The 23998-nt window shown below is 37.6% G+C and overlaps 1 protein-coding gene across 6 annotated transcripts; it reads left to right on the top strand.

The window, feature by feature from the left end:
* The first annotated feature begins 376 nt into the window (after window positions 1-376).
* Window positions 377-23997, top strand: GPLD1 (glycosylphosphatidylinositol specific phospholipase D1). Of its 6 annotated transcripts, none has more exons than XM_015618489.2 (25): window positions 397-555; window positions 3448-3503; window positions 3991-4069; window positions 7706-7803; window positions 8633-8743; window positions 9000-9048; window positions 9527-9581; window positions 10236-10343; window positions 11043-11070; window positions 11158-11297; window positions 12265-12330; window positions 12572-12695; window positions 13210-13349; window positions 14344-14530; window positions 15507-15617; window positions 16623-16697; window positions 17155-17311; window positions 18968-19109; window positions 19655-19754; window positions 19849-19942; window positions 20523-20699; window positions 21006-21166; window positions 21428-21454; window positions 21570-21620; window positions 22763-23997. In XM_015618489.2, exons 1-25 carry the CDS (start codon window positions 459-461, stop codon window positions 22838-22840), a joined length of 2511 nt encoding a protein of 836 aa, XP_015473975.1. In that variant the 5' UTR covers window positions 397-458; the 3' UTR covers window positions 22841-23997. The 6 variants fall into 6 exon arrangements, 4 of the variants coding, with proteins under 4 accessions (XP_015473975.1, XP_015473976.1, XP_033367919.1 ...); XM_015618490.2 differs by having other exon boundaries at window positions 20556-20699; XM_033512028.1 differs by having other exon boundaries at window positions 12575-12695.
* Window position 23998: the final 1 nt, after the last annotated feature.

The raw sequence follows: 23998 nt of genomic DNA on the forward strand, positions 1-23998 counted from the left end.
TGAATTTGTATTACCTGCAACTCAGGAGCTGGTGTTTTCTATTAATACTGCTTTGGCAATTTGCTTTAATTTATTTTGTGGAGTGGGATGTAGTTGCTGTAAGGCAAGCACACCATAAGCTGAACAAACTCTGAGGGGATACTCTTTGCCATGCTGTTGGATTTAACAGAAATCTCACTGCTTCTGTGCAGTGATGCACTGATTACACTGCCCAAATCCCAGAGCTATTACAGAATTCAACTGTAGAGAGTACCCACCGTTTATTTATTTCTTTATATAAACTACTTTATTTGCTGTAAAAGAAAGCATTGGTATAAAACAGCCTTTCAAATTTGGCGGTCGTTTGCTTGCTGTGTCAGCAATATGTGTGAAAGAAAAGGCATGCTCCGTAACCTGCATTTCAAAGGTCACAGTGCTACTGCTCCAGGCTTCTGAAAACCACGGTTGGAGCCAGCATCATGGTTGGTCTGAAGATTTGGTCTGTCTTGCTGGTTATACTCTACCATTTCTGTCAAAGCTGTATCCCATGTGGAATTTCAACACATGTTGAAATAGGTAAGACATGTTCAAAATGGATTTCGTGTTTTGAATTTCTCGTGAAGAAAAGTAAATTTAGATTTGACTTGAAAGCAAAGGGAGAAAATAATGTTAAAGTAATGAGCAAACTACATAATTTAAAAAAAATGTGAATAACAGATAGGATAAATGAATAGTTTGATTTTGGAGTTTGAAATTTTAGTGTTTTTGTAAGTAAAATGCTTGAATTAACTTGGGTTGCTTGTTTTTCCGTCTCCTAAGACACAGGCATTATGTAACTGGAATGTTTTTGTCTGTGAGTCGTACGCAGACAGAGTTTGGTTTGGAGAAAGAGAAAGAATGCTTCAGGCAATTCTTGGGATTGTTATATTTAAACTAAAAGAATAACACAAGTCCTTTGCAGTAACTGTTTTCAAATCACTCTGTATTAATTATGCCATACCTACACAAGTAGATAAAATTCTGTAATGTATTTCTATCTGTAACTACATCATAAAAATTTTGTTGTGTGTCTCTTTCTGGTAGGCTGCTCTCTGTAGCCAGAACAGCCTAGATTTTTAGAGAATGAAGGAGAGAACTGAATGAACATCAAAATGGAGAAATATTTGTTTTTCTGTTTGCCTGTGCTATTTTTAAAATCTGGTTTCCTTCACAGTTATTGCAAGCACAAACATGAGCAATGTGAGGTTACTCTGAAACAGCTACTCATAATAGTTGACAGTTTTAATTGTTTGTTCTGGTTTTGGTTCTAAATCCATTGCTCAAGCAGATGGTAAAATGTAGGATGTTGCCTTTGTTCAGGTAATTTTCTCAGACTTTAAGTACTGAATACATGCAAATTTGAACAATTTAAAGACTGGGATTATTCATGGTGTTTGAGACTGGAGTGTGTTCCCTTACTGAGTGTTGTACCCTTGGTCAGCATCCTGGAACAATTTGCTTTTCCTAACAATGTGTCAAGAAACCCATAATAATCTGTAGGAGAAGTCACGCTGCCTGAGGTTAGGCAAGTGCACACAACTCTGCAAGCTGAGGGCTCTAATTACTGACTATGAGTTCCTGAGGACTTGAAATAACAGATTTGCCAGAATAGAGTGTGTTTGAAAAAAACAAAATTCTGCAAAGAGAAACAAGCTTACAGATCTGTCCCAACGCAGTAATTTTTTTTTTCTTCTTCTAATCAAGGGACCAGGTTGCAGAAAACTTGTGTCTTCATAACATAAAGAGCTTGGTTGCCTGTGTGTGTACACTGAACTATTGGGTCATAGTTTACAAGAAGTTTTGTCCGTTTGTCAGAAAATTACATTAAACTGATAAGCCCTGATGCTGCTAAAATGGGTGCTCTTATTGTTGCTCACATAAAAGTCTATGATGAGAAGATGAAAATATTTCCAAAATTAAAACACTGAGTATTCCAGCAAAACAACAACAAGCAAACAAAAACAAACTACCAAAAAAATCCCCACAAAAATAACCCCACCAAAAACCTAAAAAAAAAAAAAAAAAAACCTAAACAAAAAAACCCACACCCCAAACGACAAACCATAGAAAGGAATTCTTCTCACTCAAAGCCAGCACCAAAGAAATCCTTGTCAGAATTTTGAAAGTACTTTTTAAAATGGTGAAAAGCTCTAATCTGCCTGTTCAGAATGTTGATCAAGTTCAGTGTGCTTGGCAGTGCTGTGCTGCGTCCCACTTGCATAGCCGTTCCTGGAGGCAGGTCACAGCGAGGCAGCTCTTCACCCCAGGGGTTCCTGTCAGACTTGTGAGGCTCTGTGGGACTGTGGGGATCTGGCATAAAATTCTGTGTAAAGATGGAGTTGTAGAAGCTGGGCCCACTGGAGTAGTGAGAAAAGTGTGGGGGAGGTGTGAGGCAGAAAATGCAAACTGCCAAACTGAGGCTCTCCCACACTGGAATCAGATATGTGTGTAGAAATATCTGAGCCTTAAATTTTAGGTTATTATTTTGTTGTTGTTGTTTCTCTTCTGGTACAAGGCTGGTCTTTAAGTTAACTTACTTGTATAAGGATGATTTAGATTATTGGGTAAAATTCAAAGTGAAAGATCATTCAACCCCCCCAGTTTTGTCTAGATATTATTCCAGAACAGTAATGGATTGTTTTGGATTTGGTGGGGGAAGTTGTTGTTTGTTGGTTTTGTTTGGTTTGGGGGGGCTTTTTGTGATGTGATTAATTTGGTAAGGAACAAATTAACTTCAATCCTTGTAAATAGCTTTAGAGGTAATGTTGGGTATTTTTTAAATAGTGTTGATAGATTATTCCTGGGATCTAATATTAATTAGGAGACCTCATTAAAGAAAAGGGTATCAGTTTGTTTTGTTCACTTGTTGTGCCAGCTAAATAAAGATTTTGACAGTAAGAATATCTACCAATTCAGTGAATAAATAGTGTTATTTACCTTACTGACTTTGGATTTTTGTTACTTTTCATGCATGTTAAAAATTAATCAAACTGTTAAACACTCACATTGATTCCCAATATACCTTTTTCACTGTTAAGGGCAACAATGAAACTTGAATACAGTACAGCTAGAACTTTATGGTCCATGCTTTACATGTGCTGGGTGTGGTCCTGTCAATTCACTGTTGTAGCTCATTTCTGGACACAGGAAGATCATCTCCCTGTGATTTCAGCTTGGTTGGTTAGATTAGGAGCTAGGGATTAGAGAGAGCCTGAAGATATGCTACAGAAAGAGCACTTCCTTCTTAACTCCCTAGGTGAGAAAACACACCCTCTTACAGGTGTACAGTTCTGTGAGAAATACTGCTTTGTGCTCGTGGAACTTGGCTTAGGTATGAAAATGTGATGTCTTCTGTTTCTGCTAGTGCTAACAAAATGTGGGCCTGGACACAATACCTATAAATCAACACTTCAATATATTGTTTTTCAGCACATAGAGCTCTGGAATTTTTCATTAAGCATGAAGGGAGTGTTAATTATAGACAGGTAGGAAGCATATTATTGCTCAATTTTGTACACCTTTCTTCTGAATGTTACTCTTTCTGTCTTCTTGCCTTTCTTTATTATTCTCAGTAATGTGTATGTCAATATTGTGCCCAGACTGTATTTTTACCTTTTTTTATTCAATATAATTTGACTCCTTCTGAATATTATTGCAGAAATATAGAAATTATACCAATGTGGGTATATATACACTTTGTGTGGTTTCTTGCATGTTTTCCTATCTTCTTTAGTCATATTCTGTGTGAGCAGTTGTATTAGAAGAATGAGTAGAGGACTTTGGGAAAGCAGATTTGATAAACCTAAGGACAGCAAAATAAAAGCAAAGTTTTATGCACTACATGGTGTATTTTACCAAGATAATAGTTGTATTTTGCTGGCTATTTAGAATGTGTCTTTGATGGTGGCAGTAAATATGGTTTTGTGCTGTGCAATAGCATTCTGATTCTTTCCCCCCCCATCCTTTCCACAGCTATTACTAAGTCACCAAGATGCTTTTCAGGCTGGGAGCATTTATCCTGATGCCTTTTATCCTCCAATCTGCAAACATGGTAAGAAAAACTTTATAAATTTTTATAATGTTATAACAACCACATTTTTATGTAGAAATCCTACAGAATTAGTGGGTTTCAAAAGGTTACATTGTAAGAAATGAAGTGTGTCCAAAAATCTTTCCTGTAAAAGCTATTCACTATTTTTGTTAGAGCCTTTTTGTAGTACTTTATAATGAAATAACACATTTGAAAATGTGTTAGAAAGTAACTCTTGGGTAAATTTAACTATTTAATGTGTAGGGCAATCTGATAGAAGGATGCTGTTTGACCAAAAGAGGTCAGATTATTGAGTACAGAGAGGACAAAATGATCGTTTTTTTAATAAATCTTAAGGAAGGCCTGAAGCTATTTCTGTATTAAAAATTATTAGTTTCTATCAGATCAAAGAGAGGATAAGAGAATCCAAAAATCCCACAGCAGCAAAATAGTGCTGAGGGTGGGTGGGCAATTATGTCTTGGTTTGAAAAGGCAGGAACTTCCCTTTTAATGGAAAAATATAACCCCCACCCCTTCCAAAGTATTACAATCTTGAAATCAAGGGGATCTCAGGCAAAGATATGGGAATAGGAATAACAGTTCTTTACTAGGGAAATTGAAATAAAAATTCAGCAGTACAAAAAAAAACCAAACAAAAAAACCCCACTGACAGAGTCAGAATACAGCCTGACACCCTGTTAGTCACAGTGTTGGTAGCAGTCTGATTTAATGGTGGCTGCAGTCCTCCTGCACCGACAGATTGGTTCTGTTGAAGCAGTGATCCTGTAGAAGCGTGTAGTTTTCCTCTGAAGGTCCAGTGTTGGTGTAGATGGGTCCAGTCTTCCTCTGGGAATCCAGTGGAGGAAGGCTGACTGTGGTGTTCCAGGTCACAGATTATATCCAGGTAGGAATGCTTGGCTCCTCCCCCTGGGTGGAGCATCTCACAATGGGATGATGTAATTTTATCAGTCCTGCAGTGACACTCAATGGCCCATTAACAGAAGATATCCCCCTGGAGGGAGGATGGGTCATGGAAGAGATAAAGAACACTGCCACACCTGGTTTTAACAGCTGATAATAGAATACATACTTTTGGTTACATCTTGCATTGCAACCTAAAACAAAGTGTTAATAACATCCCAGATTAAAGCCTTTTTTTTTTTTTCCAGAGTGCAATCTTTTGCCTTTTACTCTTCTTGTTGGAAATCAATGACAGTCTTAATTTTGCTGCCTGCAGATCAAAAGACTGCACTACAGAATTAGAACCCTTTTGCAATAGCTGTAAATAGTATGTCTTGACTTGCAAGTAGTTGGTTCCCTGATTTTTCAGCTCTGAAAGGTCAGCTCTTGATCATAATCAGCTTTCCCAGCAACATTAGAGCTATAAAACAGCCAGCTAGGCCTTGCTGTAGGATATTTGTTACTGAAAGGGTAAATCTGGATAGTGAGCAGTTAGCAAATGGGTAAAGAGCCTGCCTGTCCTCCAGCTACAAGCTATTAGGGGGTTTAGGGTGGTACCAGAGACAGGGCAGTGATAAGTACTTTCTGTGAGGATATCTGGCCTTACTGACTTCAGTAGTGTTGAGATATCAGCGGTGTTGATATCTCAATAATATTTGTATAGATATATGTTGATATATCTAGATAATATATAGATATATTTGTTGTATAGAAATTTGTTGATATTTGTATAGAGCATGATTTGGAGTAGCATTCAAGTGGAAGGTTAAAGTATTGGAAGTAGCTTATTTTAGTGGGCCATGCAAATTCCATTAAATTTGTGGTGTACTTAGAATATTTGGTTTAGAGGACACGCAATGTCTCACACAGACACGGCTCCCATATAACAGGGAAAAAACTGGTTTTATTCTTACAACTTCAGTATTTATAGATTCTTGGCAATGACCAGGGATTGGATAGTTAGGTTACCCACCTTTCCAATCACACTGGTTGTGCAAGATGTCCATCAAAAGACATGTATCAGAAAGAATGTATACGTATCTATGTTTACAGTCATTGTCCTCGGAAAGTTTTTAGAAATTATGTCAACAAGATCAAAAAACTGAGTTTTCAGGGTGACACCAAATCACACAGTTGCTGCCAAAGTTATAATTTTTCATGGACAGAGGTTGTTGATGCTGCCTGTTGGTTATGCCAGCTACAGGCTGCTTGGTTTCCTGATGTGCTCGGTTCACTTCCAGATGACCTCCCTGTTATGGAGTTTAATACTGGTTTTGTCTTCTGTCACTCATTGGGTCACTGGTCTCAGTTTTCTGCCTGGCTCTGCCAACTTCTTGTGCCAAATTTCAGTCTTGCTTTCCTTGTTTTCATGACTGATGTTCTCCTGGGATTTTTTTCAGTTCCTACTTCACCTTGGTTATGTCTGTCTGTCTATCTATCTATCTATCTATCTATCTATCTATCTATCTATCTATCTATCTATCTATCTATTTCGTCTTTCCCTTCTAACTGTTTTGACCAGTCTTATACCAGGTCAAAGCTTTTCTATCTGCAGTATGCAATCTTAATTCCTTCATGAATGAACTAACATTGGAGTCCATCTTGCCTTGTTAGACTTGGACCACTTGTCAGCAGTCTCCTTAGTCAGTATGGAAGAAATAGGTACCTCTTCAGACCTGAGCTGTTTTAACTGAGCGTGACAAGATCAAGAACAAAGACATCCAGACTGCCTCTTTGGGCAGGAGACAAACTTAGACGTGGAAGGCTATTCTGACTTTGGCCAAGCAAGTACCATCCTTCTTTTATCTAGTTTAGCTGCACTGTAAAATGTCAAGAAAGGCCAAGGTGACTGAATTACCCCCAAGGTCTGCTCTCTCAGTGTTTAATCTGCCCTAACATTGTGGAGTTTCACATTGTTGTGTCAACCAACATGCGCTCTTCCTCTAAGAGTACTGATGGTCTGAATAATCTCCTGCCTACCTTCTTCCCCCTTAGAGAATTTAACATTGTGTGCTGCTTGATTCTCTTTATGTCAACATCCCTTTGCACTTAGCTTTTTGTAGGTACACAGAAATTTTTAAGGTCACAGTTAGATCATACACAATCTTTTCTGCCTAAAGTCAGATTGTAATTGGTTCTTCAAATGAAACCTGATTTTTCCTGCTTTCCTGCCTTTTTTCCTCTCCTCCTACACTGACTGTATCTTGGCTAGTTTGCCTTTCTGTTGAAAATGATTGTGATGATAATGATGACATAGCCCTTCTCTGCCCAGTGGAAACTGAGCATGACATTTTGGGTTGGCTGCCATTTCCTACAGCTTTTCTGACATAAAAGTGGATGCATTAATTTAGTCAACAGGTTGTCTGTCAGCTCTCTTTATCCCCTCTGCTTGGGAGGCAGCTTTTCATTTTATTGTACCTAGTCACAGGCACAGAGAAAAGGAGCAGGCACAAAATTTTCAGATGCTTCAAACCAAAATCATAGAAGGTAAATCTAGTATCTATTTTGATAGTATAAATCAAATAAGTCTCTTTTGGCTCTTTTCATCAGCTGGAGTGAAAAATGTATCATCTCTCAGACATGAAATTGAACAAAATCTGTGGGGTTTTTAGTGGACAAAACCCTTTATTTTTCTTTTTCTGTTTCATTTTCCCCCAAAGAATAAATCAAATACTGATATATATTTTATTGCAATAGGAATGTTCCATGATGTGTCTGAAGACACCCACTGGTCACCATTTCTCAAAGCAAGTATTGACTACATAAGAAGGAATTATCCTCAGCCTTGGGAAGAGGTAAGAAAATTCTTTAACTTTTGCTTGATTTACTTTATTTTCAGCTATTTTCTTCACTTTCACTTGTTGTAATTTCATCCTTTGTGAGGTGTAGAGAAAACCCAACATTTTTATATTACAGTCTCTGCTTACATAGCAACACTTGAAATCCTGTTTTAATCTTTACCATACAAAAAATTTACAGTTTTCATATAAAGTCTGTCAGTTATCTCCACTGTGGTCTGGTGCTTATGACACATTTCACAGGTCCAAACTTTTAAATATGATTGGTGGTCTTGCTTTCCTGTGAGATCTGGTTGAAGGCTTGCCATTTGAAAACCAGATACCTTTTAGACTTCTCACGTGTCCTTAGTCCACTTGACTCAAGTCCTCACTTGAATTTAGTTCCAATTTGCTCTTGTTAATGGTCTGTGAGCTATGTAGGAGGAAAGGAAAAACAATTTGTCAAAAGTGGGCATGCAGAGGAATGTATTTCTCTCCTCTGTCTGCCTACACAACAACCGTGGTGGAAGAGGGAGTTCAATCCTTGGAAGTGTTTATCCTTGGTCCAGAAAAACAGTTTAGTACACATTAAACTTGAAGTATGCAAATTACCCTCACATCAACCCTGTAATTCTATGGCTCTGGACTGTATAAACTGCTTAAATCTTCTCAAGTTACAAAAGTTGACCACAGCATCAAGCAGTGAGTGGTCAGAACTTTGTCCTGGTAAACTCTTGGACTGTAAGAGCTTCTCACCTTTATCCTTGTATAATGCACATACAGAAAATGTTAACGTTTTCTTAAAGATAGGAGTAAAGTGACAGACAAATGGATTGTTGTTGTGTAGGCTACAGAGAAGCTGGTGGCTTTCCTGTTTGGAATTGCTTCACATATGGTGGCAGATATTAGCTGGCATAGCCTGGGCATCGACCAAGGATTTCTAAAGGCCATGGGAGAAGTAAGCCTGTATTATTTTATTTATTGATACCACTGGATTTATTGGAATGGGTAGCTTTGCTTTGGACTGTGGTGGTGGGGAGGAAAGAGAAAAGCTGAAGCCTGTTTCAGGAAGATTTTTGGAGAGACACAATGTCACAAACTTTGTAAGAGTGAAGTTTGTCATGTTTGGGACCTGTAAAATTAGTGTTGCTTGGAGTTTGTTTCTGCTCATATTAAAAGAAACAGGCAGTTCTCTTGTTTTTCTCTTTCTCCAGATTGATTTTCATGGTTCTTACTCAGAAGCTCACGGTGTTGGAGATTTTGGTAATGTTTCTGTTTGCCAATCATAGATCCTTGTATTGGAATAACTATCTTCAAAACCATGGTGGTTGATTCTGCCTCTTGTCCTGTGCAATGCAGGAGTTAAGAATAGAATATGGACACTGTATTCTTGCCCTCCCCCATGGCTTGCAAAGCCCTGGTGTACCTGTACTCAGCTTTCAGGAGATGTGATAAGGCATATGAACACTTGGATTAAAGCCAAAAGGCAGACCAGAGGATGCTAAGATTTGGATGGTGTCACTACTGTGATTTTAAATTGTACATTATTCTCTGTAGGTTTAAAATGTGCAACATACTTTCAGGTGAACCATTTGTGTGTTCTAAATATATACCTGGAAGATCTGCCATATAAATCCATATAGAAGAGCCATACATACTATGGCAAAGATACCCATGACACATATTTAACAGGTTTTGTTTGTTGGGATTTGTGGGGTTTTTTTCATTCTTTCATCCTCAGGAGGAGATGTAGTGAGTCAGTTTGAGCTGGACTTCAGTTACCTGGCATCAAGTTGGTAAGATAATGAGGTTGCCTTCTTTAATATTTAATGCTTATTTTTGTATAATAATATCTAATAAAATGGCATATTATATCATATAATTCTGTATTAATCTGTTTAACCAGAATGATGTCCTTTATTTTTCTTTCAAAATAAATCCTTGCAACTATTTTAAATGTTATGAGTTTGGTATTCCTTATATGCATATTTGCTGTTCCCTGACATGAAAAACTGGAAGGACAGAGGAGAGTTTATGTATAGGAACACATCAAAAAAGATTAAATTATTTTAATCTCAAGTCTCAAGTTATAAGTAGTTATATATAAAATAACTACTGAAAACCTTTTTCTGGAATGTCCTAGCAGCTAGGTAAATAACTCAGTTAAGTGACAATCTCAATGAGATTTATTTAAAGTTTTGGAAGTTGAGGATGTTGAATTCAGACAGTTTTAAATGCATAAAAATGAGCAGATTATTTAGATATCCACTTTTTTTTTTTTCACTCACAAGTGCATGTGCAATTTGTATTTGTATTTGTAAATCTTCATGACCTTATGTAGTCTTTTGAAATTTGTAATATTTTATAGGCTGTTGTTATTACAAGAACTGCAATATTTTATTGGGTGATATGGAACATCTGTTGTTGTAATACATTCTTTTTGATTTTAGGTATGTACCTGTCAAAGACCTAGCAGCTATCTATAAGGAATTTTATGGAAAAGAGATCATAACTGAAAGCACAATTGCTGAATGCAGTCGTCTGCTGTTTTTTGAACTGTAAGTTGAATATCTCTGCCTGAGCTTTTGTAAGTAGGAGAAATATGATAATTATATTTGAAACACCTTATGCATTGATGTCAGCAATGAAGACTCTCTCCTAGACTCCAAAATCACAGAACACCTGAATTTTTTTAATGACTAGGATTCAAATTTGGTCTGCTTAATGACTGTTAAATTAATTATTACACCACAGATGGTGAATCTTGGCTATTTAATGAATTTATACATTTAACGTATTTATGCCTATTTATTTGAGAACAGCTGTGTCTTCAAGTACCATTGCATTGTGGTGAGTTAGAGGTATAATTATCATGCACCAAAGGAGTCTCTAGATACATGCCTTATCTACACTTTATGTAGATCCTTTCAAGTCCAAGAATAATTCAAAACAGATTTTGTATATCTGGCAGTGTCTGCTTTTGAATATCCTGAACAGTTTAGCTGTATCCTGTATTTCAATTAATTACCAATAGTCATACAACATTTACAAAAACTGTGAATCCTTCAAAATTAAGAGAAATAAAGTTTATATAGTTACTTTTTACTTTGCAACTTTAAAAATATATTAGCAACCAACGTGGAAATGTAATGACTTGCATACTGTTTACCATACAGGACTTTTTAAAGGAACTATTTAAATAATTAAGTATTAAATTAAGCAAGTTTTAATTCTGTTTTTTTTTAATTTTTTTTCAGGCATGGAGAAAGGCTTCTTGTTGGCAAGGTTGTTTTTCTGTTTTGTTTATAAAAATGAACATGTAACCTGGAGACAATGTGATCCATCTTACTGCGTATGTTGCCTGTCTCTTAGCTTTTTCCAACATTTGCTAGTAAATCTCCATTTCTGGTGGAAAAGTTCAATGAATATTTCCTTGGAGGAGTGGATGACATGGCATTCTGGAGCAACAACATTTTTGAGCTGACGAGCCATATGCTAGAGAACGGAACCAGGTATAGTGTGTCCTGAACTGTGAAACGCAGTAGTAAAATGCTGACACCCTCTTAACTATTCTTAAGGCAGGATCTTTCTTGGAAGAGGTGCTGAGCTTCAGATCTTCACTTGAACAAGGGGATGGATTTCCGTGTCTGTCTTTTACCTGTGTGCAAGGATTACGCAGTCTTTGAGTTTGTATTTTTAATGTGTTCAGGCTCCTTTGCCCTGGAACGTCTCTGGCATGTCCATATGATACTTAGCAGGGAAAATTTGGGGCATTTTTTGAGACATGCATAAGGGTTTGCTTAAATGTTGCATGGCCATGCCCTGAGGTTCTGCCTGGACTGGCAATCTGAGCCTGCACCTTTTGGCTGCTGCCATCAGCCAGCAAAGATGTCCTTTTTGAGGAGAGGTCAGACTTTACCTTCAGACTCTGAAGGCAAATAGGATTAGAAAGAGTAGGAATTTAGTTAAACATTCTGGTGTTTAAGTGCAGACGTCTCACAATTTCATATTTTTATAAAAGTTTAACCTTGTACAACTCTCTTACAAATACAACCTTTTTTTGTAAATACCTTTAGAAGACCAACAGTGGCAATTAATCAATCCATTTATATAGAAAATATCACTGTTGCTATTTTTGGAAATTATGTTTGAAATACAGAATGGCACAATCTGTTACATTCTTTGTTCCATAATGGCACTTTCATTAAAAGTGCTTTAGATTCATATACATGCATGTTACATACAGTAAGTTTCCTTCAAGAGCTCTGCAAAGACATGTGATATTCATACAGAACCTAATCAAGGTCATCAAATAAATATCATAGGGGTTTCTAGGGGTGATGATGGTGCTCTGATTTTGATTTTCTTGAGAAAACTGATGGCTTGTAATAGAAGAATCAGTAAGGATAAAGTTGTATTTTTAGTTTCACTTCCATTATGGTAAAATCTTTAAAGGGCATTCTGTGTATTTTTCTTTAGTGACTGCTACCTGCCCGAGAACCCCCTGTTCATGAACTGCACAAAGGAGAACAAGGAGAGGCACATGTAAGTATAGTTTTGATGGTTTAACACTTCAGTGATGAAAGGAGAGTCTTCTGCTAATGTGAACAGTGAGCTGCAAAAAATTAGAGATACTTTGGGTATCTTTTTGTAAATGAATCTGAGATTCTTTTAGCATGAATAACTAAGTTTTGCATAAGGGAGCTTTACAGAACCTAAGAGCGGCTTTTACCTCGTGTCATTATTTCAGTTATATTGATTCTTATCACTGCCTTCTTTATTTTAGCAGAAACAAACAATCAAAACATGAACATCACAAGAATACAACTTCTTTGCTTACAGAAACACTTGAGAAGAATATAAACTATACAGAGAGAGGAGTTCAATTCAACATACAGCCTTGGGCAACAGTAAGTGAGAAGTAACAGATGTGTCAGGTAAAATTCATCTCTATATAAAATTGGTTTTGTTTCTGTCTGAAATGCTGTGTGATGGAGCAGGGTCTCTGGATGTTAACAGTAGCTGACTTCATGGACATTTCAGTACCATTGTTAATCTATATTTGTACATCATAAATATTCAATTTTTAAACTTTGCTCATTGGATAGTGAAGTTAGAACACATCCTGCAGTGCCAAAAATAGCAAAATATATATTTACTATTTACATTTTACAGACATATGATAGCTTTTTTTGGTTAAGAACTCCCAGAAAAGCTTAACAGTGAATTATTAGTAGCGCTCCCTTTAGACTACACAGATTTTTGTCTTTCTAAAATGGTGTTCATGATCTGAGTCAGACTCTTCTTAAATCCATGCGCTGATTTCCACTGTTGGTGACTTGATTTTTGAGGTGTCCCAAAACGTTCTAGAGCTTCAATTTGTGTTTTAACCACTGTCATGTCCCTTTATTATTTTTATTTCAGAAATCCCTCCGCTTGATAAACCATGCTTTTAAAAACAATGTCTGGAGAGCACTAGAAGCTACACATCAGAAATCTTCTAAGCACATCTCTAAGCCAGTAGCTTCATATTTTCTGACTTCACCCTATGCTAGGCTTGGATGGTTGGTAATTTTTTTCATCCCCCCTTCTTCTTAATTTCTGAAAATTTTGAGTACCTACCAAGATATTATTGTTGGTCCTTTGGATACTTTTCAAAGGTGACAGTACAAATCAATTAGTGGGACAAATCTGAGGGAAAGGCTTATATCGTATGTCCAGAACAGCAAGTTAACACATAAGATTTTTCTTTCAGATATTGATTAAGCTCTGAATGGAAGGAACCAACATTAGAACCAACACTGGCTCTAGTTCTGAACAGTAAAGGATCATTGCTACCCTTGTTTGGTTGTTGGATGATGTTTGTGCAAAATTAATCATCTGTCATGAGTTGACGACTGATGATGTCTAGTGAGACTTCTTGGAAGTACTCTAAACTAGTAGAGAGTTCAAAGATAGATTAAGAACAGAGGAGGCATAATCTCTCTCCTTGACAATGATGTTCTACCTTGACCTGTAACAGGGAAGAGTAATGAATTTGCATTGCTGCTCATCTAACTTCCCTTATTCTGTCTCAATATTTGGATTTAATTCTTGAGTTTACTTCATACTGGCAAAATTAACAGTAGTTTGTTCTTCCCATGCTCCCTCTCTAAACTCCAACATGTCACCAAGACCTGTGATTCTTTTGCTTATCTCCTGTTAAGTCCATCAATTAAATCAGATGTTCAATTTAAAATATATTTTTTTTTTCTTTGTGTTCTTTGTCATATGCAAGCAACCCTTTTTCATGCTCCTTTCTCTGTTTGCTGATGGGTTTTACTGTCAGTAAAAAGCAGTTCCTACAGATCTCAGATACATTGATGGAAGATGATACTTCTGGTTTTACTTAATTCAAGAAAACACAAATAAATATATTATATAAAACATCCTGTATAGATCTTTACAAAACAATATGGGGAAACACAGGTCCTGGTTTATCTGAATTATGCGGGTTTTTTCCACTAATGTGGTAGTCTGGAAACTAATGCTGATTTTGTTGACTCCCTTGCTGTACAGGGCACTCATCTCAGCTGACATAAACCAGGATGGATATGAAGATCTGGTGGCTGGAGCACCAGGGTACAGCACCATGGGCCATATTCAGATAGGAAGGGTGTATGTGGTCTATGGCAACCAGTCAGGTTTGCCACCAGAGGACATGGATCTGGACAGGAAAGCTGACCAAGTACTACAGGGTCATAAAGTAAGGGGTGAAGGCAGATATTTGTCACTTAATTTTTTTTCCTGAAAATTGGCGAATTTTGAATGAGGAGTGGTACCATTAATGTGTATGAGTATTATTCCTGGAACTCTCCTCCTGATGTCATATGCTGTCATATGCTTTTCAAGAAAAATAATCATTATCAAAGTCCCAGAAACAATTGAAGTGATGGTGATCTTTAGGCTGTCTTCCATTACTGTACCAGATAAGTGAGCATTAGACCATAAAGTGCCTTTAAATAAAACTCAGGTTGTATCTCTGTAAGTCACAGTATAGCTCATTCGTCCCTGCATTTAAGAAAATAGTGTGCTGCCTGTCCTTTTTAATCTAAAACTATTCATTTGATATGTTTTAATTCCTTTGAGGCTGCATTTCTTCATTAATTGATAACTTCACCCCAAATATTTTTTTTTCTGTAGTAAGAGTATTGAAAAATAATAAAAAAGAGAAAACCCTGATTTGACATGATGGTGGCTGGTTTGTAACCAAGAAGTAGGAGCAAATGACCTTTTTGAGCGTTAAATGATCCTCCATAGAAAATACCTTTATTCACAAAGAAAATAATAGGGAGAAAAGAGATACACTTCCTTTTAGTTTGTTTCAATGGTTATAAACTGTGGAGTAATAGCTGCTGTCTTCTTACAGAGTGTTTTGGTGGTTCCCAGTCATGCTGTCAACAGGAAAGACCATAAACTTAACATCAATGGTGCGCTGGAGTCAAAAGAGGAAATAGCAAAGGAAGATAGAGGAAATAGCAATGCAGCACCATATTATATTCAGTTGTCCTTCATTTTAACACAGTTAACTTTCAATTAGTGTGTTGTCATGGGAGTTATTAGTTAGAAGAAAATTGTTTGGATAGACTTTTGTCATCTGTTTCCAGTCTTCACTGCACAAATGTACATTTGGTTTTCATGGTTTTCACTTGAAAACATGAGAGAAATCCTTTTTCTTTTAGCCTTCAGGAAGATTTGGTTCTGCCTTGGCAGTCCTGGACTTCAATGAGGATGGAGTGCCAGATCTGGCAATTGGAGCACCTTCTGTGGGATCTCAGTTTCTTACTTACAAAGTAAGCTACAAACATGGATTTGTTGGGTTTTTTAACTCTCCAAACTGAATGCCTTTATTGATACATATTTTTTAAAACATTGAAATGAAAAAGAGCATTTCTGTTGTTGCTCAAGGTGACACTGTAATTTAAACAGAAGTTTATGACCTTTGTGGGTACTTTGATTAGAGCAATGACAGCTACCTGTTTTTCTCTTTCAGTGGCCTTTTTCACATTAGAAATCCAAAACAGATTGCAACTTTGCAGCATTGACATGCTGAAAATGTAAAGGGCCATTCATGAAATACAAATGTACTCTTTTCGTTTATGAACAGAGAGTAGTCTGGAATGGACCTTATGGGTCAGTGAGTTTTGTCATATGCTGTCACAAGGCCAACAAATGATATTTAAAATGTGATATGAACACAGACACACTTGCTAAAATAATCAAGTTACAGAGGCTTAATGGCTTACAGCTTACCTGATAAGCCTGTATAATGGTCCCTGAGTATTTTTAGGCCATGCAAACTGAGAGGTAAAATGTTTTGATTTAAACAATATCCATTAAGCTTAAAACTCCAGAATTTTAGATATTAATTTAGCTGTTTAAATAAGAATTTAAGTTGCTTTTATTTAGACTCACCACTTGGAAAATTGTGTACATCTGCTGTATGTGCCTGGCACTGTTTGCCGCCACATTAAATAATAATTATCAAAATTTGAGCCATCTGAACATGTGTATTATGAGTATTAATATACACTATACTGCCCTTGTTCCTTACACACAGCATGATGAAAATGTACTTCTTTACTTTGTTGCTTGGTTACAGCAGTAACCATTACCCATAGATATTCTTAGCTTTGGGGTGGGAGAGTAAGTGTTGTGGGAAGGCTCTGAGAGGGAAAATGAAGTTGTATGAACAGCCCTTGCAGAAGTGTTCCACTCCTTGTGATTTGTCTTGGATTTAATACTTGGTACTGACATGCAGGTGCTTTCATGCCTTGTTTCCTTTTTCTGCTGTTTAGGGTGCTGTGTATGTCTACTTTGGAACTGTGGGAAGAGGCTTGGCACCTCAGCCAAACATTACCATAACTTGTCAGGTATATTAATAATGTAATGTCCTGTTTATACTATTCTGTTAGCCAGGCTAACACAGGGCTACTCAGGCAGGAGGTGAGAAAAAGGGGAAAAGACCATATGGGCTTAAAAAAAATGTTAAAATTCAACTTATTATTGCAAGGAAATCTAGACTGATGGATGGATGGAGCAAGCAGGTGCTTGCTTAGATTGATTGTATTTGGGAAAGACATTTATAGCTCAGTGCAGTAAGGCAGCAGGATGAATAGAAAGGTGCATAGCCCTCAAAACCAAAAAAAGCCACAAAAAAACCCCATCCCAAACCAAACAAAAAACAAAAGAAAACAAAATTGAAGCCAGGGAGTGGGAGGGTAATTCAGTCAGAAGCAAAGTTAGCTCTTTAGAGTTAAGTTGCTCTATTTTGCTACAGAATTGAAGGTTTCAGTCCTATTTCAGGCTTAAACTAACTGTTTATTGCAGTATTCCTACTGTAATCTTGGTTGGTCCCTCCTGGCAGCTGATGTTGATGGGAATGGAAATGCTGATCTGGTTGTGGGCTCTCCATATGCACCCGGTGGTGGAAAGCAGAGAGGATTTGTGGTTGCATTTTACTCTCATTTCAACAGGAGTGACCAAGGTAATATTTGTTGAGTAAATTAACCCTCCTATAGTTGATGTGACTGGTTATTTGTTCCTAATTAATCACAGCATAATTCAGGTCTGACATGCTCTCAGAGGGTGTCCCTCCTACTCAATAAGCTGTGAAGCCAGACCAAATTGTCTTTTTCCAGTAGCATCTTAAAACCTCCAGTGATATAAATTGCACAGCCACTCTGGGCAGCTGTTCTACTTCTTGGCAATCCTCATAGGGAAAAAAAATCTCTTGTTTCAGTTTATGTTCATTGTCTACTGTCCTCCCACCATGCATAGTGACCTTACAGGCACAGAAAGCATGGGAACTAAACTTGCTCCAGTTTGTCAACATCCTTCCTGTTAGGGAACAACTTATTATAGGTGTGATCTAGGGAACAATCACTTCTCTCAATCTCTGCCATGCTCCTGCTTACATAGTCTTAGGCACTGTTAGCTGCTGTCAGAGCCTCACTCTCAGCTCTCTTCTCACTAGGATCTCCAGGGTCTTTTCCACTTGGCAGCTCCTCAGCCAGTCTGTCCCCAGCTGTATAAGTGCAAGGACATCTCCTTTCCCAGCATCAGGCTTTGCATTCATCCTCACTGAATTTTGTGAGGTTCCTGTCAGCCTGTTACTCCAGCCTGCCTGGGTGCCTCTGAATGGGACCACCCCCCTGAAATCTCCTGTTATCTGGCAGATTCACAAAAGGGTGTCTTATTGCCTTGGCTAAATATTGTATTATAAAGTGTCCAACAGGATGAGTCAAAAAATTGGTCCCTGAGACACTCCACTAGTTGGGAGAACCAGAGCAACACTGGTTCTCTACTCTTGTCAGAGGGATCATCTCAACCAGGTTTTTCCCATCTGGTTTTCTGTCCATCCAGACTGCAATGTTCCAGCTTGGATGCAAGAACAATGTAGGAAACTGTGTTGGAAACCTTACTAAAGGAATGGATTCAACTATCTATAGTGAGTCAAGGACAGGCTCTTGGAAAATTGCAAATGAACCTCAACAAATGAATCTTTACCATTCTGTTCATTCTTTCACATGGCTAAAGACGAATGCTACAAGTGAATACAGATAATGAGTACACATGATGAGGTTTCTAGTGAATGAGGGAGGAAATGTCATATATGGAACTAAATAATAAAGCTCGGGCAGCTTTGTCAAAATCATGTAATTGTGATTTGCAACAATGCTTAATTGTTGCAGCTTATTGCAATTCATGTAAAATTATAAACCACAAGAACATCAGTTTCACAGCACTGCTGACATTTTTGTAAAACCAAAGCACAGAATGAGTAATTTAAACTATAGCCAGAATCATCTGAAGCTCTCCCACCCAGCACCTGTGAAGAAATATAAATTCTGGTAAACAGTAAGTAGTTTAGGACAGGCTCAAGTAGTAGCTTTCATGTACTTCATGTAGGCTATTGGAAGGATTGAGAAACAGGCTGTGTCAAATGGAAGCTTTCAGCAGCCAGTAGAGCTGCAGGGTGAGCGAGTAAAGTCAACAACTACTGATGCCATGTCATGGACAGTGTAACTTTGCACAGAGAAACTTGTTATCATAGGATGAATCAGTGGAGGATTACAAACGGGTTTTTCAATGTCAGGGCACACCAAGATTTAACTCTTATTTTTTTCCTCTGGTCTCTCAGGACTTCTGTCAGTACAGGATGCCAACTGGATGGTAGAGGGGGAAGAAAACTATGCTTGGTTTGGATTTTCTCTTGCCAACTGCCAGCTGGAGGATGTGAAATTACTGCTGATTGGTAGCCCTACGTGGAAGACTTGTTCTAGGTGTGTTGCATGTAACAGCTTGCAGTCTTCTCCACTCTGCTCTACTTCTGCAAGGTTTAAGATTTTCAATAATTAGACTTCCATCTTTTTAGAAAGTTTCCTTTTCGTTCTGCTAAGAATACTTTTATTAAATTAATATTTTTATGTCTTCACCCTTCCTTATGAAGACAGGGGATTTTAGACCCTCTCTAGGGCAGGCCTTTCTTATTTAAAGATACCTAAGAATTTCTTAAGTTTCCTTGGGTAGGCAGAGGGATCACAAAAATGCTGATGGGTAAGTATGCCTTAAATAACTCTATGAATAGCTCTTACTTTGAGATTGCATTTTTAAAAGCAAATTAAACATGAAAACGTATTGGATGGTAAAAAAATTGGATAAACAGACCACATCTGTGCTAAGTATTATGCAATTAGTTAGAACAAGTATGGGAACTACTAAAGTAGATTTCTAGAATTTGTCAGGCACTATTATTCCAAAGTAAAAGAGGAGATTGTGTACAATAATATGTTGTTACATACAAATTTATTTTGCATTATAATTCAAGCTGCAATCCCCTCTTGCTGGATGTCAGACAGAGTGTTGGGAAGGTGTATGGGTATAACCCACCAAGTACAGAGCGCTGGTTTGAGATAACTGGAGACAAGGTAGGGCTGCTTCTTTAGTATGGGACCTTGTGAATAATTTGAAGTAAAAGTGACATTCTGTAGAAATTACATAGGTGTTTTAAAAATCTAACAGGACATGGGCAGAATGGGTTTTTCTCTGGCCAGTGGTGTGCTCTCTGTGGACGGGAACACAAGAAAAGTTTTGGTGGTGGGTGCACCTACTGCAGGTATGTCCTGAAAAATTGAGACCATTTATGCTTTAGGGTGTTTGTTTCTGCGTGACTTGAGGAGAGATACAATGTTTAAGGGAAAAAGGACTTTTAAATTGCCATGTAATTAAAAAAAAAAAAAAAAATAGAAATCACTGTAATGACCTGTATGTGCCTTATATGTAGTCCTCTCTACTGTGCCTCAGCTTCAATGGATCTTTTCCTTCCTTAAAATATGTTTAACAGCATTATTTCTTTACACTGTTTACGTAACAGTGATTTTCTATTACACTGCATATTTCTCAGATTGAAACAACACTGTATTTTGTCCTTACTCTGGCAGTAGGCAGTAAGGAATTGAGGATGCTAAATTGCAGAAGTCCAACTTGAATGCATTTCTCCCCTGGAACTATGACCAAAAGATTTTTTTTTTCCTATTCTATTCAGTGTTAATCCCATATAATTTCAGATGTTATTTGATACATTATATTAACTTTGTCCCTTTTATGTAATGCCAGTATTACTTATAATTTTAAGTATTAAACCTGAGTTCCTGTGTCTGATGCTCAACATGTGTTTCTTTGGGTTTTTTTCCCAGACAGCCTGTCTAGGATTTTATTTATGTCCTCAGTGTTGCATCAAGCTGGACTGGCTCTGGTATATGACCTGTCAAACAGCACCAAGCCTTCTCTGCTCAGCACATTCAGCGGGGACAAGAGGTTTTCTCGTTTTGGAGGAGACATATACTTAAGTGATCTGGATAGCGATGGGCTAGGTAAAGCTTGATGAATCTTGAAGTGAAGTGTTCGACTTCTGTCAACAAGAAAATTGGTCACCTATATATTCATAAAAGTGCTAAACATAGTCTGCTTTCTCAGTTGAATTGTACCAGTATTCCATTGTGCCTTACAGGGAAGCCTCTCTGAAATCCCAAGCAACTCAATCAGAAATTGAAACATTTTGGTTGCTGTCATTAATAGGAATTGTGGCATCTAGAGGCATGTAAATTGCAGCTCTCCTGTGTTTTGGTATACCATTAATTAACTTCTGCTGTGTTATGTCTTCTTTGTAATATGTCCAGATGAAATGATTGTGGCATCCCCACTGCGAACTAACGGTGTCACCTCAATCCTGTCTGGTGGGGCTGCTGGCCGTGTCTATATCTTCAATGGCAGACAGGCATCCTCAGGGAATGTGACAGGCCACTGCACATCATGGACATCTCCCTGTCCTGAGGCCTGGGTAAGAATAGATGAAAGTGAATTCTGGATGTAAGTTTAGAATGACAATTAATTAATTATATCCAGTACAAACACCAAGTGTAGAATCCAGTACAATACCAAGTAGTTCAAGAAAACAAGGTTTTCTTAGGTTTCTGAATCCTGCAATTTGGTTCCTCCTGTTTGTTCTTAAATTACTTTGCTCTTTAGGAGTTATCATACTGGTCTACTCTCTTCCACTGACTTTTTATTTCCTTTTTTTTTTTTTTTTTTTCTTCTTTAGGCACAGTATGTCCTGATTTCTCCTGAGGTAAGTAACCAGAAAACAAACTACTCTGTTGAGAGAACTATAGAGTTCTGCAAGAAACTATAAAGTCCTACCTAAAAAACATAGCAGCATTATAACCAGCAATGTTATTTTACAGGAACTATCAAGATTTGGGAGTTCTGTTACCACTGTGAAATCTGAAAGAAAGGTGAGAAAAATTACTGTGGTTGGTTGTTTCATAACATCCTTCTACCTCATGTGCATATACTAGCTAACACCTCACACATACCTTACACATTTTCAAGTCTTAAGTTCTTTATATAATTAAGTCACTCTCTGAACTGATAATTAAACCCATTTTATAGATTGATGAGCTATGGGTTTGCCAAAATTTTGACACCTAAATTAAAAACTTTGAATCACTTTAAAGCAGCCTGAATTCTAAACTACCTAGGAGTATGCTGAAAGGTTCCATGGAAAATGCAGCATATGTGCCTCCTGGCTTTACTGCTCACGCCAACCTGTATGCAGAGGATGCTTAGCTGTGGAGGAAACCAGGCACCCAAAACATCCCTCTTGTTTAGTCTTTACAGGCTTGCTGTCCTGGCTATCATCTGCAGTGAACTTAAGTCTTCCAAGCACAGAGGTCCAACTCCCACCTGACTGATTTAGATGTGTTTGTGTACCTGTTTCTCTGTGCTTCCCTCAGATGCCCAGTTTTTTACCAAACACTAATTACGATTGTACGATGCACTGAAGAGCCTCTGTTTCAGATGGAAGGTTACTTAGTGCTTGTTCATCTGAGTTCCAATATTCTGTTCACTCTAACATCACTTCCATGAGGAGTGGGGTTCTCTGTGTGAGTACATAGAAAGCCTCAGCACCAGGCTGAAGTCTTCAACAAATGGTGTTTGACATCTTGTGTTAAAACGTGCAATGGAGAAATAACTGGAAATTCTTCTCAGATAGATTAGGGTGCATAATCTAACACCTGAAACATAGGCACTGCTAAGTGCAAGTGAGGCCATTCTCCAAGCAATTGTGTACTATTGCTATAGCACCATCTAGTCCATACTCCTGCTTCATCTCTATCTTAGCCCTGACAAGTGGTTTATATGGGCAAGAGACTCATTTCATTTTGTTCCAGCTTGCTCCAGCTCCCCAAATGAGACAGTCTGTTTGCCAACTATTTTCCTAACTGCTATTCTGATGAGGTTGCTGATGAAGGCCTGCTCTCTCACTTCCCATCACATTTCTATATTACACTAATGAGATGGTCAAAATCCACAAGGGAAGCTTAAAGCAGCCATGCACCTGCATTTTGCTAACCTTTGCTCTTTATCCCTGCAGAAAGAAGTTGTAGTGGCAGCAGAGAGAAGTTCTGCAAAAGCTCGACTTGGTGGAAGGCTTTTTGTCTACTCGCTCTAAAAGTTCACAGCAGCCTTAAAGGCCACACCTGGTCTTCTAGTGAAGAATCGCTGTAGTTCTTGTGCTACTTTCCTGAATCCACACAAACCAACATACTGTGCCAGCAAGCTTTTGCAGAATTCTGTGGTGGGCAGCAGCATTGTTTATCTAGAAAAAGCAATCTGGTCTGAAAACCTTTCATAGGTTGAAATGAGCAGACAGCTGCATTTTTAGTAGTAGCATTTGGCTGTATAAGGAATGTTCAGAGGCCACCTTCTTTACAGGCCAGATTTGAGTATCTTCTTGACAAAACTGGGAAACTGCAGCACAGGATTTACAATTCCTTACATACTGTGATAAAGATAAGGATTCTGAATTTTGGAAAGTTACTGTCAAAATAATAAGCATGGAGCAGGGGCAGCTCTAAAACTAACAGAAAGGTGGGTGCTGATCAACAGGACTCTCTCCTCTCTCTCAAGTCTTGAGGCCTGCATTGAGGGCATAGCACAGCTTGGATGTCCCAGGGAAAAAGAACAAGCAAGACTTTAGGAAATGCTTCTGCAGTTTTGCTGATTACTCTGACATCATTTCTGCTTTTGTGTAAAATTCCATGACCATGATAACATAGAGTTGTTAATGGCTCTTATTGTTAACAGTATTGTCTTTAACTAATTAACACTAACTTTGTATGATGCAGGTTTAACAGTGTGCATCAATTATCTATTAAACAACTTGAGCAGCAGAATGTGTTGATACTCTTATTTGCCAATGCTAGTCTGTAGACATATATGTGTGTTTTCTCTCTCTTGCCTCCTTCACAAAGGCAAAGCATTATTTTTATTTTAAATAAAATTGCACAGAATTCTAAAGGTCATATTCCAAAATTAAAGACCTCAACTTACCTTCCTAGGAATTCTCTCTCAAGGATGTTGTTTTAAACAAATCAAAAAAGGCAAGGTGAACATTAGTTTGATGTACAATGCATTCTGGTATCTACTTTGAGGACTTGCCCAAATAGGAAAAGAGTTTAAAAAAGAAGTTAAATCTGAATTTCATGGAAGAAGTAACTGGATACAACTGGGATTGCAGCACATGCATTACAAATCTGTTAACTGTGGTATGAGGCAAAATATGTGTGCTTTTAAGGGCAGAATAAAGGTTTTCTCTTCAAATCAAAAT

Source organism: Parus major, chromosome 2, assembly GCF_001522545.3.
Source record: "Parus major isolate Abel chromosome 2, Parus_major1.1, whole genome shotgun sequence".
Classification (NCBI taxonomy): Eukaryota; Metazoa; Chordata; class Aves; order Passeriformes; family Paridae; genus Parus; species Parus major.